Below are 16,754 nucleotides of genomic sequence, written 5' to 3' on the forward strand. Positions count from 1 at the left end.
CCAGGACTTCAGTAGCCTGACCAACAAGATGACTGAACATGCTGTCCTCCTCCTCCTCCTCCTCCTCCTCCTCCTCATCTACCCTGTCCTCTGGCCAGCCACGCTGAATCGAGGATATGACTGGTGTGCATGTCATATCCTCAATTTGGCCGGAGAGTTGCTCCATGTCTTCATCCTCCTCCTCGTCATAGTCCTCCACTGCACGTTGTGATGAGACGAGGCTGGGCTGTGTGTTATCACCCACACCCACTACTGTTTCTTGCTGCAACTCATCGCGCTCCGCCTGCAATGCATCATGTTTGTTTTTCAAAAGGGACCGTTTTAGAAGGCAGAGTAGCGGTATGGTGACGCTAATAATGGCGTCATCACCACTCACCATCTTGGTGGAGTCCTCAAAGTTTTGGAGGATGGTACATAGGTCTGACATCCATCTCCACTCCTCAGGTGTTATGTGTGGAGTTTGACCCATTTCCCGACGGCTTAGGTGATGCAGGTACTCAACAACTGCCCTCTTCTGCTCACATATCCTGACCAACATGTGCAGAGTTGAATTCCAACGCGTGGGGACATCACACACCAGTCTGTGAGCCGGAAGATGCAAACGGCGCTGAAAGCCGGCAAGGCCGGCTGAAGCAGTAGGTGACTTTCGAAAATGTGCAGACAGGCGGCGAACTTTTACCAGCAGATCAGACAGCTCTGGGTATGACTTTATAAACCGCTGAACCACGAGGTTGAGCACATGGGCCACGCATGGAACATGTGTCAGCTGGCCTCGCCTCAAAGCCGCCACCAGGTTCCGGCCATTGTCACAAACGACCTTTCCTGGCTTTAGGTTCAGAGGTGTGAGCCAGTGATCTGCCTGCTGTTTCAGAGCTGTCCACAGCTCTTCTGCATTGTGGGGTTTGTCACCTATGCAGATTAGCTTCAGCACAGCCTGTTGCCGCTTCGCCGAGGCAGTGCTGCAGTGCTTCCAGCTTGTGACTGGTGTGGAGGGCACAGTGGATGAGGATGCGCAGGAGGAGGAGGAGGCTGAAGAGCATGACATTCCGGAGCTGTAGAGTGTGGGTGAAACACTGACTGAGGTAGGGCCTGCAAACCTTGGTGTGGGAAGGACGTGTTCCGTCCCTCGCTCAGACTGGGTCCCAGCTTCCACAATATTAACCCAGTGTGCCGTCAACGAGATGTAGCGGCCTTGCCCACAAGCACTTGTCCACGTGTCTGTGGTTAGGTGGACTTTGGGTGAAACAGCGTTGTTCATGGCACGTGTGATGTTTTGTGACACGTGGTTATGCAACGCGGGGACGGCACACCGGGAGAAATAGTGGCGGCTGGGGACCGAGTAACGTGGGACAGCTGCCGCCATCAGGTCACGGAATGCTTCTGTCTCCACCAGCCTAAAAGGCAACATTTCCAGCGCAAGCAGTCGCGAAATGTTAGCATTTAGAACTGTGGCATGTGGGGTGTTGGCAGTGTATTTGCGCCTGCGTTCAAAGGTTTGCTGAATGGATAACTGAACGCTGCGCTGGGACAAGGACGTGCTTGATGATGGTGTTCTTTCTGCGTAGGCAACTGCAGGTGCAGGAGTGGAGGAGGCTTGTTCGCAGGCAGCATGGACAGAGGATTGGCTCGCATGCACAACCAGCGAAGACGTAGCAGTGACATCAGCAAGCACTGCTCCTCGACTCTGTTGTACTTCCCACAAAGTCGGGTGCTTGGCTGACATGTGCCTGATCATGCTGGTGGTGGTCAGGCTGCTAGTTTTGGTACCCCTGCTGATGCTGGCACGGCAGGTGTTGCAAATGGCCTTTTTTGAATCATCTGGATCCAACTTAAAAAACTGCCAGACTCGTGAAGACCTAACATTTGTACAGGCACCTTGTGTCGTCGTGTTGTTACGGGGAACGGTTGCCTGACTTCTGCCTGGGACCACCACCCTGCTTCTTACTGCCTGTTGTGATGCTACGCCTCCCTCCCCCTGTGCACTGCTGTCCTCGCTCTGCATATCCTCCTGCCAGGTTGGGTCAGTTACTGGATCATCCACCACGTCGTCTTCCTCTTCCGCACCCTGCTCCTCCTCCTGACTTGCTGACAATTGTGTCTCATCATCGTCCACCACTTGTTGAGACACGTTGCCAACTTCGTGAGAACGTGGCTGCTCAAATATTTGGCTATCTGTACAGACGATCTCCTCATGACCCACTTCAATATGAGCTGGCGAGAGGCCAGAATGTGTGAATGGAAACGTGAACAGCTCTTCCGAGTGTCCAAGTGTGGGATCATTAATGTCCGAGGAGGACGTGTACTCAGCCTGGTGGTAGGAAGGAGGATCAGGTTCAGAAATGTGCGGTGCAGTATCACGGCTACTGACACTTGACCGTGTGGAAGACAGAGTGTTTGTGGTGGTGCCAATCTGACTGGAAGCATTATCCGCTATCCAACTAACAACCTGTTGACACTGGTCTTGGTTCAAGAGCGGTGTACTGCTGCGGTCCCCAAGAATTTGGGACAGGACGTGCGAGCGACTAGATGTGGCCCTTTGTTGTGGCGAAATTAGAGCTTGCCCACGACCTCGGCCTCTGCCTGCACCACCATCACGTCCACTTCCTTGTTCCTTGCCAATGCCCTTGCGCATTTTGCAATGCTGTGCACTGCTGACGTGTATATTCACTACTTGTGCGTTATATCAAAGTTTCTGGAAATTGCACACCAGTGCACCTGTACGCTGCCACCAACAGGCACACACGTGCGGTTTTAAAAACCAAGCACGGACGCAATAATAACCTAACACAGGTTTTAGGAGCAAAAATTAAGAACTCTGACACTATCAGCCACTGCTGACTGACGTGTATTATACACTACACTTGTGCGTTATATAATAGTTTGGTAAACGCACACCAGTGCACCTGTACGCTGCCACCAACAGGCACACACGTGCGGTTTTAAAAACCAAGCACGGACGCAATAATAACCTAACACAGGTTTTAGGAGCAAAAATTAAGAACTCTGACACTATCAGCCACTGCTGACTGACGTGTATTATACACTACACTTGTGCGTTATATAATAGTTTGGTAAACGCACACCAGTGCACCTGTACGCTGCCACCAACAGGCACACACGTGCGGTTTTAAAAACCAAGCACGGACGCAATAATAACCTAACACAGGTTTTAGGAGCAAAAATTAAGAACTCTGACACTATCAGCCACTGCTGACTGACGTGTATTATACACTACACTTGTGCGTTATATAATAGTTTGGTAAACGCACACCAGTGCACCTGTACGCTGCCACCAACAGGCACACACGTGCGGTTTTAAAAACCAAGCACGGACGCAATAATAACCTAACACAGGTTTTAGGAGCAAAAATTAAGAACTCTGACACTATCAGCCACTGCTGACTGACGTGTATTATACACTACACTTGTGCGTTATATAATAGTTTGGTAAACGCACACCAGTGCACCTGTACGCTGCCACCAACAGGCACACACGTGCGGTTTTAAAAACCAAGCACGGACGCAATAATAACCTAACACAGGTTTTAGGAGCAAAAATTAAGAACTCTGACACTATCAGCCACTGCTGACTGACGTGTATTATACACTACACTTGTGCGTTATATAATAGTTTGGTAAACGCACACCAGTGCACCTGTACGCTGCCACCAACAGGCACACACGTGCGGTTTTAAAAACCAAGCACGGACGCAATAATAACCTAACACAGGTTTTAGGAGCAAAAATTAAGAACTCTGACACTATCAGCCACTGCTGACTGACGTGTATTATACACTACACTTGTGCGTTATATAATAGTTTGGTAAACGCACACCAGTGCACCTGTACGCTGCCACCAACAGGCACACACGTGCGGTTTTAAAAACCAAGCACGGACGCAATAATAACCTACTAACAGGTTTTTTTGGGGAGCGACAATTACAGTACAGACAAGTCAGACACTATCTGGACTGTTTTACACTGTGTACACCAGCCCCAGATATGAAGGCTGGTATACGGTCACCACTACCCTGCCTGCCTGCCTGCCTGTATACTGCTACAATAGTCCTGACAAGGACTCTTTTGGTCACTAGCCTGTATTCAGACCTGGCTATACCCTGCCTGTATATAGCAACAATAGTCCTGAGAAGGACTCTGCTACTGTACTCCGACCTGGCTATACCCTGCCTGCCTGTATACAACTAGAATAGTCCTGAGAAGGACTTTTGGTCACACTGTTTGCAGCCCTGCAACTGAAAAAGCTATAAAGGGCCGCAAAGCTTTCCCTGAATCAGCGACACTCTCCCTACACTCACTGTCAGAATAGCTGTGAGCAGAGCACAGCGCGCCGGCCTATATAAAGGCTCGGTGACGCTGTGCAGGCCGGCCAATCACTGCAATTCCACAACTAACAGGGCTGTGGCATTGCAGTGGTCTGCCAGCCAATCCCTGCATGAGGGCTGGCTCTCAAAAGAGCGCCAACATGCAGAAATGAAGACCACGAGTAAAGCACGAGTATCGCGAGATTACTCGGTCCCCGCCGAGCAGCCCGAGTACAGTGATACTCGTGCGAGTACCGAGTAGTGACAAGCATGCTCGCTCATCACTATTCGCTACACATTGTATGAGCTATGGTGTTCTGGCTTCATACACTGTAAACTTGCAATGGCTGTGGGACCTGGTACCCGCTCATTGGTGGGGTGTTAAACCTTGGCCAATCTGATATTCATGACCTATCCTATGGACAGGTTTTTAATATCATTAGTCCTTAAAAGGACACTTTAAGATGAAAGCATGCACTCTGCCATAAACTTCCATACTCAATGAAGATATGTTTTAATTTTCACTAGGGTGACGAAGGTCAGAGAGGTTCATTAGGAGAAGCTGGACCAAAAGGTGAAAGAGTAAGTATATTGTTAATATACCTTTGTTTATCAAATACATAGCCACATATCTATTTAAAGTAATAACATTGGGACCTTGTATCCATATTTTACCTCTTGTCTTACTGACTGTTGCGTTTTTAACCACATTGATCATGTCTTGTTATATGATTCTGAGATATTACAAAGTGATGCAATATTTGTATTTTTCATCATACAGGGACCTGTTGGACCAAGAGGTATTACTGGAATGCCAGGGTCAAAGGGAGAATCGGTATGTATATATCTGCTATTTTTCAATAAAAATAAAATACCTTGTCAATAGTAGGATTCCTGTTTGCACCACATTTATTGCTAAAGTTTATAAAATCAGGCAAAAAAGTCAGTAAAATGAACATTACTAAAGAATGTTGTGATTCTCAAGATGGTAGTATCAAAGAATGCCATATTACCAACCATTGATGTCATCAAAGTTGTATAGCAGCTATTGCCAGCTATAGCTGAGGCCACACATGGTCACTGCTCACATGAAAGGCCTTTGTAAGATTAGAAACTTTAAGAAGCAGGCTTAAAAATAGCTCACAATGAAAACTGCCAAGACTCAAGTAAAGTGATGTACAAGTAACTTTAACAGAATTGAACAGGGGTGTAGTCCCCTGAAAAAAAGTGGTTTCAAGTTTTGAGGGATCCAAGACAGATCTAGTAATGAATTCTTTTAGAGTGCTTTTTGTGGGTGTATTAATTAAGGCCATGGTAGTCCATAATGACTGAACCCACCATATAGTTACCATATAGCGCTAGATACCATTTATACACAGGCACTGAAAATAAAATATTTTATCATAGTTACATTTCCCCTCCCCTTACAGACTGCTTCCCATGGCCACATATCTCTCAAAGATTGATTATCTTACTCTTTTTTTATAGACTGCTCCTCATGTTCCTTCCTCTGTCACATAGAATATTCTATATGTCCTCCCTGCATTCTCACATAGACTGCTCCTCATGATTCCCTGCTGTCTTACACAAATGGCACACCATGAAACACCTCTCTCACAGGCGGTTCCCATGTACCGTTTTCCTCAGAGTGCTTCCCTTGCCCCAACTATCTAAAAAAAAATCAGCTTTCTATGTCCCCTGCTCTCTCACTCAAAAGACTACTCCCCATGACCCTATTCTCTAATACCAACTGCTCCCCATTCCCCTGCTCTCTCACACAGACTGCTCCATATGCACTTGCTCTCTCACATAGACTGCACCCCATTCTGCTAGTCTTTCATACAGAATACTGCTCATTCCACTACTCTGTTAGGCTACTTTCACACATCCGGTTTTTGCACAATACGGCGCTCTGCAGAAAAACCGCAACCGTTTTTTTTGCCGCCGGTTGTGGGTTTTTTTGCATAGACTTACATTAGTGCCGTATTGTGCCGCATTGGCTTGTGGTCGGTCCGGTTTTTGCCGCATGCGGCAGATTTAGCCGATGCCGCGGCCGGATGGAACGTTGCCTGCAACATTTTTTGCTCCGGCAAAAAAAAACGCATTGCGCCGCATCCGGCCGCTGCGGCGCATTTTTTAATGCATGCCTATGGACGCCGGATGCGGCGCGATGCGGAAAAAAACGCATCCGGCCGCCGCATGCGGTTTCTTCCACTGCGCATGCTCAGTAGCATGCCGCAACCGGAAAAAAATGGATGGGCCGCATGTAAAAACTTATGCAAAGGATGCGGTGTTTTCTCCGCATCCGTTCCATAGCTTGCACAGCCGGATTGAACCGCAGAGCTCAAGCCGAATGTGTGAAAGTAGCCTAAAGGCTACTTTACACACTGCGATATCGGTCCCGATATCGCTAGTGTGGGTACCCGCCCCCATCTGTTGCGCGACACGGGCATATCGCTGCCCGTGCTGCACAACATCGCCCACAGCCGTCACACATACTTACCTGTCCGGCGACGTCGCTGTGACCGGCGAACCGCCTCCTTTCTAAGGGGGCGGTCCGTGCGGCGTCACAGCGACGTCACTGAAACGTCACTGAACCGCCGCCCAATAGCAGCGGAGGGGCGGAGATGAGCGGGACGTAACATCCCGCTCACCTCCTTCCTTCCGCATAGCGGCTGGGAGGCAGGTAAGGGGAGCTTCCTCGTTCCTGCGGCGTCACACGCAGTGATGTGTGCTGCCGCAGGAACGAGGAACAACCTCGTTACTGCTGCAGTAACGAGATTTGAGAATGGACCCCCGTGTCGCCGATTAGCGATTTTGCACGTTTTTGCAACGATGCAAAATCGCTTATCGATGTCACACGCAACGGCATCGCTAATGCGGCCGGATGTGCGTCACGAATTCCGTGACCCCAACGACTCCGCATTAGTGATGTCGTAGCGTGTAAAGCCCGCTTTAGACAGACTACTCCACATGCACCTGCTCTTTAACACAGACTGTTCCCCATGCACCTGCTCTCTCACACAGACTTGTCCCCATGTCTTGCTCTCCCACAGACTGCTGCCCATTCTTCTGCTCTCCGCCAAAGTTCTCCCCATTAATCTGCAATTTCACACATTCTCCTACTCTCTCACACAGACTACTCCCCATGCACCTGCTCTCTGACACAGACTGCTCCCCCTGCACCTGCTCCCTCACACAGACTGCTTAGTATGCCCCTTCTCTCTTACACAGACTGCACCCCCTGCCCTTGCTCTCCCACATGTTGCTGTCCATGCCCCTGCTCTCCCACAAACTACTCCCCATTCCCCTACTCTCTCACACAGACTACTCCCGATGCCCCTAATTTCCCACATGCTGCTGCCCATGCCCATACTTTCTCACCCAGACTGTTCCCCCTGCACCTGCTCTGTCACACGGAATACTTCCCATTCATCTGCTGTCTCACACAGACTGCTCCCCCTGCACCTTCTCTGTCACACAGACTGCTCCCCCTGCATCTGCTGTCTCACACAGACTGCTCCCCCTGCATCTGCTGTCTCACACAGACTGCTCCCCCTGCATCTGCTGTCTCACACAGACTGCTCCCCCTTCATCTGCTGTCTCACACAGACTGCTCCCCCTGCACCTTCTCTGTCACACAGACTGCTCCCCCTGCATCTGCTGTCTCACACAGACTGCTCCCCCTGCATCTGCTGTCTCACACAGACTGCTCCCCCTGCATCTGCTGTCTCACACAGACTGCTCCCCCTTCATCTGCTGTCTCACACAGACTGCTCCCCCTGCACCAGCTTTCTTTTATACAGATTCTTCCCCATGCCCCTGCTCTCCCATAAACTAGTCCCCATTCCCCTGCTCTCTCACACAGACCGCTCCCCATGCACCTGCTTTTTGACACAGACTGCTCCCCCTGCATCTGCTCTCTCATACAGACTGTTCCCTATTCCCCTGCTCTCTCATACAGACTGTTCCCTATTCCCCTGCTCTCTCACACAGACTGCTCCCCCTGCATCTGCTGTCTCACACAGACTGTTCCCCCTGTATCTGCTCTCTCACACAGACCGCTCCCCATGCATCTGCTCTCTCATACAGACTGTTCCCTATTCCCCTGCTCTGTCATACAGACTGCTCACCATGCACCTGCTCTCTCACAGATTGCTTCCCATGCCGCCTGTCCTGGACGCAGACTGCTCCTCATGCCTTCTTTTTGTAATAAAAAAACCCAAACAATTCAACACATAGAAGAAACCATGGCACAAACATCACTGGTGCCGTTATCAACTACAGTATATCAGGCTGATGAAAGAGGTTCAGGTATAAGAGGGCGCATTATGATTCTATCATACAAGGATATCCATAACCATGAAGTAGCCCTACTAACATGCATGTGTATAAGATGAGAGTACTTGATTTTGAACCTAGTTTTTAATAACATACAATATATCTTTCCTTCTAGGGATTGCCAGGTGTTGATGGCCGTGATGGAATCCCTGGAATGCCAGGGTCTAAGGTAATTATGGGCAATGTGCATTCAGTATGGCTTGTTGACTTTTTAGCTGCCAGATTAAGTAGACACTAGAGGATATGTTGGAGTGTATGAACCTTTTATATGACTGCATGTTTGTTAGCGTTACAGGGGTTTTCTGTGGTGGTGCACATGCTCAACCGCTACTTCACTAACTTCTAAGGGACTGATGAAGATTCATTGAGATTGGTTGAGATACACTAGAAGATAATAAGCTGTGCACAGTTTGACTAACTATGTTTGTTTTTACACATTACAGCAAATATATAGATATAGTTTGATAATCTGCGTAGACACAAAGGGAATTCTTCACAGTGGCACTTATCCTCTCAGCACCTCATTGCAGTCAATGATAAAAATGCTGTCATATATCAAGTACACGGCATTAATGTCATGAAACACATGACTTATTTAATATCCCATCCTATAATGCTTATGCCAAATGAAATGAGTGTTATAAAGTGTAGAACGTTTGATGCAGATTTCAAAAACTGACAAGGTTAATGACAGCTTAGAAGTGTCACGAGTCTATGAATAGAACTTGATTGATCCTTCCCATTATTATACCATTAGAACCTATTCTGGCATTACGTACTGATGATAATGACTTAAAAGAGGTATAAAACACTTTGATACAACGATCTTACAGGCCAATAACCAATATGATACCTAACGCTATTAATATGATTAAATGGGCAAGTTTTGCTTTGATTCATGTTAATGAGATCTTAATTCTTTAGATATGGTTTACACATTTATAAATTCCATGGTTGTAACATAAACATGGTATTCTGCAATCTGTCGGTTTTTAAGGTACGAGTATGAAAACTAGGAACAATGCAATTTAAAAAAACATATAAACTCAAAGCACAGATCAATCAATCTCAATATCGTACAAGCGTGATTAAAGTCCCGCGTGACAAGTTCTTAATTATTATACTCTTTGCTCGACTGTTTGTATTTGATTTTTAATTAGGCTGCTTTGGGATTTTGCCTGACATCTGCCACACCTACTGTATATTGATAGCTAATTTGTGTATAAAAGTTTCTACTTTTATATCTCTAATAATATAGAAAACCATTATAATGCAGAAATGTGCCTGTATTGTATGATGTTCATTTCTACTTGTCTCCTAGGCCCCTCCTGTGTCCAACACACAAAGCAGTGCTATGTAATGTGATTCTACTGCACTGGCAACTCATCTATATGGAAGCCTAGGAGAAAGATCAGACCAATTTGACACTAGAGATGAGCGATCGTGCAAAGGATCGGATCAGATCGGGATTGCCGAACCCGCCTGGGTTTTTTCAATCAGATCGCCGATCCAATCAATGATTGTAGCCAAACTCATTGAATTCAATGGGAGACAAAACTTATATTATAAAATGATGTAGGGGGGCTGCAAAAGAAAGAAAATAAGGAAGGAATAAAGCAGGATATACTTACCGAGTCTCCCCGTGGCTGCAACGCTTCTTCCGGGGCTGATAATTAGCCCTCATACATATTCACTGCTTTCCCCACCCACCAGCATCTCTGATTGGCTGCAATCAGACCGTGCCCTCACTCTGTCTGACAGCAGTGAATATGTATAAGGAATAATTATTAGCCCCAGAAGTAGCACTGCAGAAGCTGGGAGACTTAGTATGTCCTGTTTTAACCCTTTTGCTTCCATTTTTTTATAGTGATTTCCCTGACTATGATGGGACTGGGAGAGGATAGTTTATGCAAACTGAACAACTACCAATCCAAACCGAACATTTCCGACTTTTCGTTCAAATGATCGGTTTTCCGATCCCGACCCGATCCTGCAAACAATAATATCAGCTTGTAATTTTCCAATCTTTTCCGTTTAAGATCGCTCATCTCTATTTGTGAAAACTCAAGTGCATCCAAGGGACCAAAGACTTCTGACAGAGGGAGAGAACTTCCTCTGTCAATTAGTTTTTACCCCCTTGCAACACATCTCTTGCCCTTTTATTGACACATCTGTAATGACCTGTACAATAAAACTAAGATTAAAAAGGATCAAAAAGTTGTATGTACCCCCAAATCATAGTAATGATAAGAGTTCATCTTGTAAAAGAGAAGCCCGCATACGCAATTTTCGTTATGAAATTATGTTATTGTGCAAAAGCAGTAAAACCTAAAATCCACTAAGCAAATTTGTTATTGAATCACATAATGTTGACATCAGTTATGCCGCATTGTTCATATGCTATGAGAAAAGGAAAACAAAATCCAGAATTACTGTTTTTTGTTTAGCCCGTATCCTCAAAAAAGTACAATAATAAATGGTCTAAAAGCTGTATGTATCAAAAGATGATCAAATCAACAAAACAAAGGCCAGAATTGTGCAAATGCAATTGTTCTGCAAATCACTTTGATCAGTCAAGAAAAGTGGTGGCACTTGAAAAATGAAATAAAAATTGCTTCTACACTTCTGGATCCTTGTATTCTTCACACAGCTCCTTGACCAGTATTTATTATTTCATTCCAGTCTTCAGTCACAGCAGGTCCTGTCTTATCTTTTGCATCTTGGTCACTGACTAGTTCTCACGCAATGTCTTGACTTACATTGCACCAAGTCATGAAACTGTGAGGTCCGGTTAGTGCTTGAGGCCCAGAAGATTGGATGGGCTTGTGAAGAATACTAAAGACCCTCTGTGACTGCAGAATGGACTGGTAGTGTTAAAACCATGCGATGAGCCATGCAGTGAAGTTAAGGGCCAGATAAGTATTATTATTATTTTTTTATCAAACACGACTTTAAATAGAAAAAATGATACATCTATTTAGCTCTTACCTTTTTTACAAGTCATGTCCTGTCTTTGGTGCCTTCAGCGCTGACTTTTCATTTTTGCATGTCTTTCACCCTATTGTATGCACACCAAAATTATTCCAATGGAAGTTTTAACTTCACCCCCCAAAATAGGTCTCATATAACTCCTCCAATCTCTCTTTTTGTCTGTCTGTTTATTTAATATATCTCATATTTTTTTTAGGGTGACTCTGGAGAACCTGGAGCCCCAGGAGAAGCAGGTCTGCAAGGATTGCCAGTAAGTTTGAACCTGTTATATTGTGCAATAGTATAAACACTACATTGCTGTAAATAAACCTCGAAGAGTTATTTCCAGAGTAATAAGTTATTCTCTGATCCCTGTAAGTCCTATTATTGGGATCCTCAGTGATCCTGGGTTTGGGACTCTGGAATCTGGGAACCGAGCTCTGCACAGCCCCAAGTTGGAGATAACTTACTTTTTAAGAATTACCTTTTAATGTTTAATGCTGTTGTTGTAAAGTTACTAATTGTGTACATGTGTAATATTAAAAAGTAAAGTCTATTTAAATATTAACCTAATAATAAAGAAAATTCTCATATAATTTACATTGTTATTTCTGTCTGGATATATTAAAGTTGTCCCCTACTAGGCCAACAGCTTCTGATTCCACATGTTCCCCCAGGTAAAATAATAAAGCCTATACTTACCTCTCGTAGTGGCGCCCTTCCAGCTATGCCACGGCGGAGCAACGATGATGTTGTGATGTCATGCAAGCTCTACGTACAGTCATTGTTGTCTTCTCTCCCCACCTTTGGATCAAAAGAGTTAATCAACAAGAAGTTAGTTCTGCGCCTGTACTTATTTCATGTTGATTGCTTGTTTGGTCCAAAGGCAGGGAGACAGAAGATGGCACTGATTGGATGCAGGGCTCGTGTGACATCACAATGTCACAGGAGCCTCAGCACTGCGAGCCATGTACAGTTAGAAGGGCGCTGGTATGGAAGGTGAGTATAGATATTTTTATTTTACATGGGGGAAACGTGGAATTAGAAGGGGTTGTCCTAGTAGTGGTCAACCCTTTTAACTAAAAGTTATAGCTCACTGTGTTTAGAAGAAGAGTTCTAAATTAACCATGAATTCTAGTGCAAATGGTGTATGTCAGATCATTAACATGTGATTTCTGTATTATAAATGTAAAACTAATTCACAGATTTAAAAGAGTTATCCAGTCACACCATATTGATGGCTTATCCCATGGAAAATGAGATAGGTGGAGGTCTATCACTCAGAATGCAAATTGATCAGCTATTTGCTTGACAGTGACAGGATGTAAACATATGGAACAGGGCTGCAGAGCAATTCACCATGTAGTGTACTCTGCAAGGTACTTTCACCTATTGTGCAAGGTCATTGTAATCCTGGCTGTAATGATAATGACTGTGGAAAACAAAATATTAGTGTCTAGTGTGAAAATGGTAAAATGTCTGATTATTGTGCAAAGGGCTGCTGATAAGTTTTTGGCTTTACCCAAAAGCAAGGAGATAGGATGATGAAACTTTACATTTATTCCACATACTCTCCACTGATGTCAACACACTTCTTATATTGGTATTCCAAGTTCTGTAAGCCAAGCAAAAAGAAGGATTTTGGTTGTGCCTCAAACCAGACATCTGTAGCAGCCAGCCATCAGAAATGGTGTGAAATTTGATACCCTTGAGGTGTTTCTTCAGGTTTGGAAACAGATGATATTCGGAGGGAGCTAGATCTGGTGAATAAGGTGGGTAGGCAACCAGCTGCAAGCCCAAGTCTGCCAGTTTTGCCGTGGTTGCTTGTGCAGTGTGAGTGGAGGCATTGTCTTGCAGAAACAAGATTCCTTTGGACAGCTTTCTGTACCTTTTGGCCTTCAGAGCTGCCTTCAATTGGTCCAAAAGTTCAATATAACACCTTGTATTGATGGTGGAAACCTTTCGAAGGTAGTCCACTAGTAGCACTCCCTCCTTATCCCAGAACACAGACACCGTCACCTTAGTGGCTGATTTTTGCACCCTGAACTTCTTTGGACGAGGAGAACCACTGTGCCTCAACTCTTTTGACTACTCCTTGTTTTCAGGGTCATACAAATAAATCCAGGTCTCATTCATAGTGACCAGTCAATTTAGGAAGTTCTTATCAGTCCGGAAACGCTGACAAATGGACCGAGACGTTTTCACTCACATGCTTCTCTGATCTGTTGTCAAACATTTAGGGAACCACTTTGCAGATAGCTTCCTCATGTCCAAATGTTCATGGATAATGACACAAACACATTCACGGGAAATCCTCATGATGTCTGCTATTGCTTTAGCTGAAATTCGTCGATCTCCAGTCTGAGGTTGTGCACAGCAACGACGATCTCCGGAACAACAACCACTCTCAGTCGTCCAGGACGTTCCTCATCATTGGTGCTGAAGTGGCCCATTTTAAATTTGGTAACCCAGTTCTTAACTGTGGAACATAAAGGGCATTGATCCCCCAATGTCTGCGACATATCACCATGAATATCCTTTGCAGATTTTCCTTGCAGAAACAAGTATTTTATCACTCCTCTGATCTCAGTTGCTGTGAATATCATATTAGACTCCACCATTTTGTTTTCCCATGTGCGTAGAACACTGTTGCCATAACCAACAAACACAAAATTTTGAAAACATATATTAGACACATAAGGCTTTCATGTGATGTAACATTTGTTACCATAGAAACAAAAAAAGATCACAAAGCCAAAGACTTATCAGCAGCTCCTTGTAATCTAGATAATGATATGGATAAACAAAGAACAAAAAAAAACCCATCATTTTTTTAATCCATGGACCATAATATAAACGATAGTTTATATTTTATGACACTTTCCCTTTAAGAGCCTTGTATACTGTGATTTGAACATCTTATGAATTATAGAGCAGTTTACACTAATAAGGATCATTATAGTCATCTACAACAAATCCTTAACACTTTGACAGGTACTTGTGACATAATTTTCACGGAAAAAATAATTACCACCTGCTTCTTTCTCGGCATCACTTCCAAGTGTAGTCAGCTGATGTGAGATAATTACCTGCCTTCCCTGACAGAGGTCCAGTTGGCAGTTATTGTATAGGTTCTAGTATATAGACATGCAGCAGGTTTTCACTTCTATATTCATTATTTTATGAACTAGGGATCATAATGAGTAAACACATTGGTAATTTAGTGTGATGGATGTATATTTAAGACAGTGATTTCCATAGAATGACTTCAGAGGATGTGTAAGTGTAAGCCAACGGTATCTGCGGCATACATACAGTAGTTTTACGTATTTACTTGCATGGGGCAGATGTAAGGATCAAGATTGGTAGTTATAGAAAAAAAAAAACATGCAAACTCATCAAGGGAAGAAATCAGTCACCTTTAAAGGTCAAAATGGAACTGAAGGGTCTGGTATTTTCTTTTCAAACCACCCAAAATTGGTGAAGCAAAATCATGTCATAAGTATTTTTTAGTTTAATTTTCCTCTTGTTTTCTGGTGGTGTTTGGGTGGGATGACCAGTCAAAGACCATCTGATCACACACATATGCCCGTATTAGAAAAGCAAATACAACACTTATAGGGGTAATCTGGGACTTTTTTTCAACAATATGCCTAGGCACTAATAGGCATACAGTTACTAACGAGCTATTAGTCTATTAGTGCCCGATACTGATCTCTGCTGCCACAGAGCGATTACAGACCTCTCCTACCAGCATTTCAGTGGTTTAAACTGATTTCATTTCAACTGAACAGCAGCTTCTCTTCCGCTCTGCTCTGTTGATGGGGCGTGACTTCCAATGTGATGCCGATTGTGAGCGGCTCCCTGTGGCCTAAGGGGTACTTTGCACGCTGCGACATCGCAGGCCGATGCTGCGATTCCGAGCGCGATAGTCCCCGCCCCCGTCGCAGCAGCGATATCCTTGTGATAGCTGCCGTAGCGAACATTATCGCTACGGCAGCTTCACATGGACTCACCTGTCCTGTGACCGTCGCTCTGGCCGGCGACCCGCCTCCTTGTTAAGGGGGCGGGTCGTGCGGCGTCATAGCGACGTCACATGCCAGGCGGCCAATCGGAGCGGAGGGGCGGAGATGAGTGGGATGTAAACATCCCGCCCATCTCCTTCCTTCCGCATATTCTACGGAAGCCGCAGTGACGCCGGTAGGAGATGTTCCTCGCTCCTGCGGCTTCACACACAGCGATGTGTGCTGCCGCAGGAGCGAGGAACAACATCGGACTGTCGCGTCAGCGTAATCATGGATTACGCCGACGCTGCAGTGATGATACAATTACGACGCTTTTGCGCTCGTTAATCATATCATCGAGCCTTTACACACTACGATGTCGCATGCGATGCCGGAAGTGCGTCACTTTTAATTTGACCCCACCGACATCGCAGCTGCGATGTCGTAGTGTGCAAAGTACCCCTAACTGCGGGGAGCCAACTGTCAATCAGCCTGATGCCAGCAGTCATGCTCAGTTGGCAGAGCAGCCCAGAAGAAGAAGAGCTACTCTATTGACATGGAGCAGCAACTACCTGCCTGTTAGTTTTTAATCACATGGTAAAAAAATGACTGGATTACCTCTTTACAAACAAACAATAAAAAAAACTCTTAAAGAGTCGCTCATTTCTCACTCTGGGTTCCTTTAATGTTTAGGGTAAGATCATAATAACAGACTATACAATTCTTGATCTAAAAATGATGGAAATCCTAATGATTATGTTCCACTAGCAAAGTTCATTTTAATCAATAGGTCTTGAAATAAAAATTAGTTCTACAAATAAGTTTAAAAAAAATGTTCCTGTCCTGAGATAATCTTACACATGCACCTCTGCTCCGCTATGTACTGTGTAATGGCCGTGTCTGACCGAACAGAGACATGGTCTGATCATACCACAGCTCCTGGGCTGGGGAGGAATCAAAAAAGTAAATAGACATTACAGCATGGGATCATAGTTGATTATTTCTGTGAGGAAAAATATGTTTTTACACAGGCAGGGAAATAGTTTACCTTACAAAAAGAATCAGCTATGATCCCGTGCTGAAAAGTTTGTATACTCTTGTGCATCTTCCCCTGCTC

The 16,754-nt window shown here is 45.0% G+C and overlaps 1 protein-coding gene across 1 annotated transcript in view; it reads left to right on the forward strand.

The window, feature by feature from the left end:
- The window catches only part of COL9A1 (collagen type IX alpha 1 chain), a 287,994-nt gene that overhangs the window by 191,750 nt on the left and 79,490 nt on the right, over window positions 1–16,754 (forward strand). Inside the window, exons 22-25 of the mRNA XM_075338439.1 lie at window positions 4,851–4,904; window positions 5,104–5,157; window positions 8,779–8,832; window positions 11,851–11,904. Of these exons, the coding sequence (XP_075194554.1) occupies window positions 4,851–4,904; window positions 5,104–5,157; window positions 8,779–8,832; window positions 11,851–11,904 (216 nt within the window). The remainder of the gene's footprint in view (window positions 1–4,850; window positions 4,905–5,103; window positions 5,158–8,778; window positions 8,833–11,850; window positions 11,905–16,754) is intronic.

This window comes from Anomaloglossus baeobatrachus, chromosome 3 (assembly GCF_048569485.1).
Source record: "Anomaloglossus baeobatrachus isolate aAnoBae1 chromosome 3, aAnoBae1.hap1, whole genome shotgun sequence".
Lineage (NCBI taxonomy): Eukaryota > Metazoa > Chordata > Amphibia > Anura > Aromobatidae > Anomaloglossus > Anomaloglossus baeobatrachus.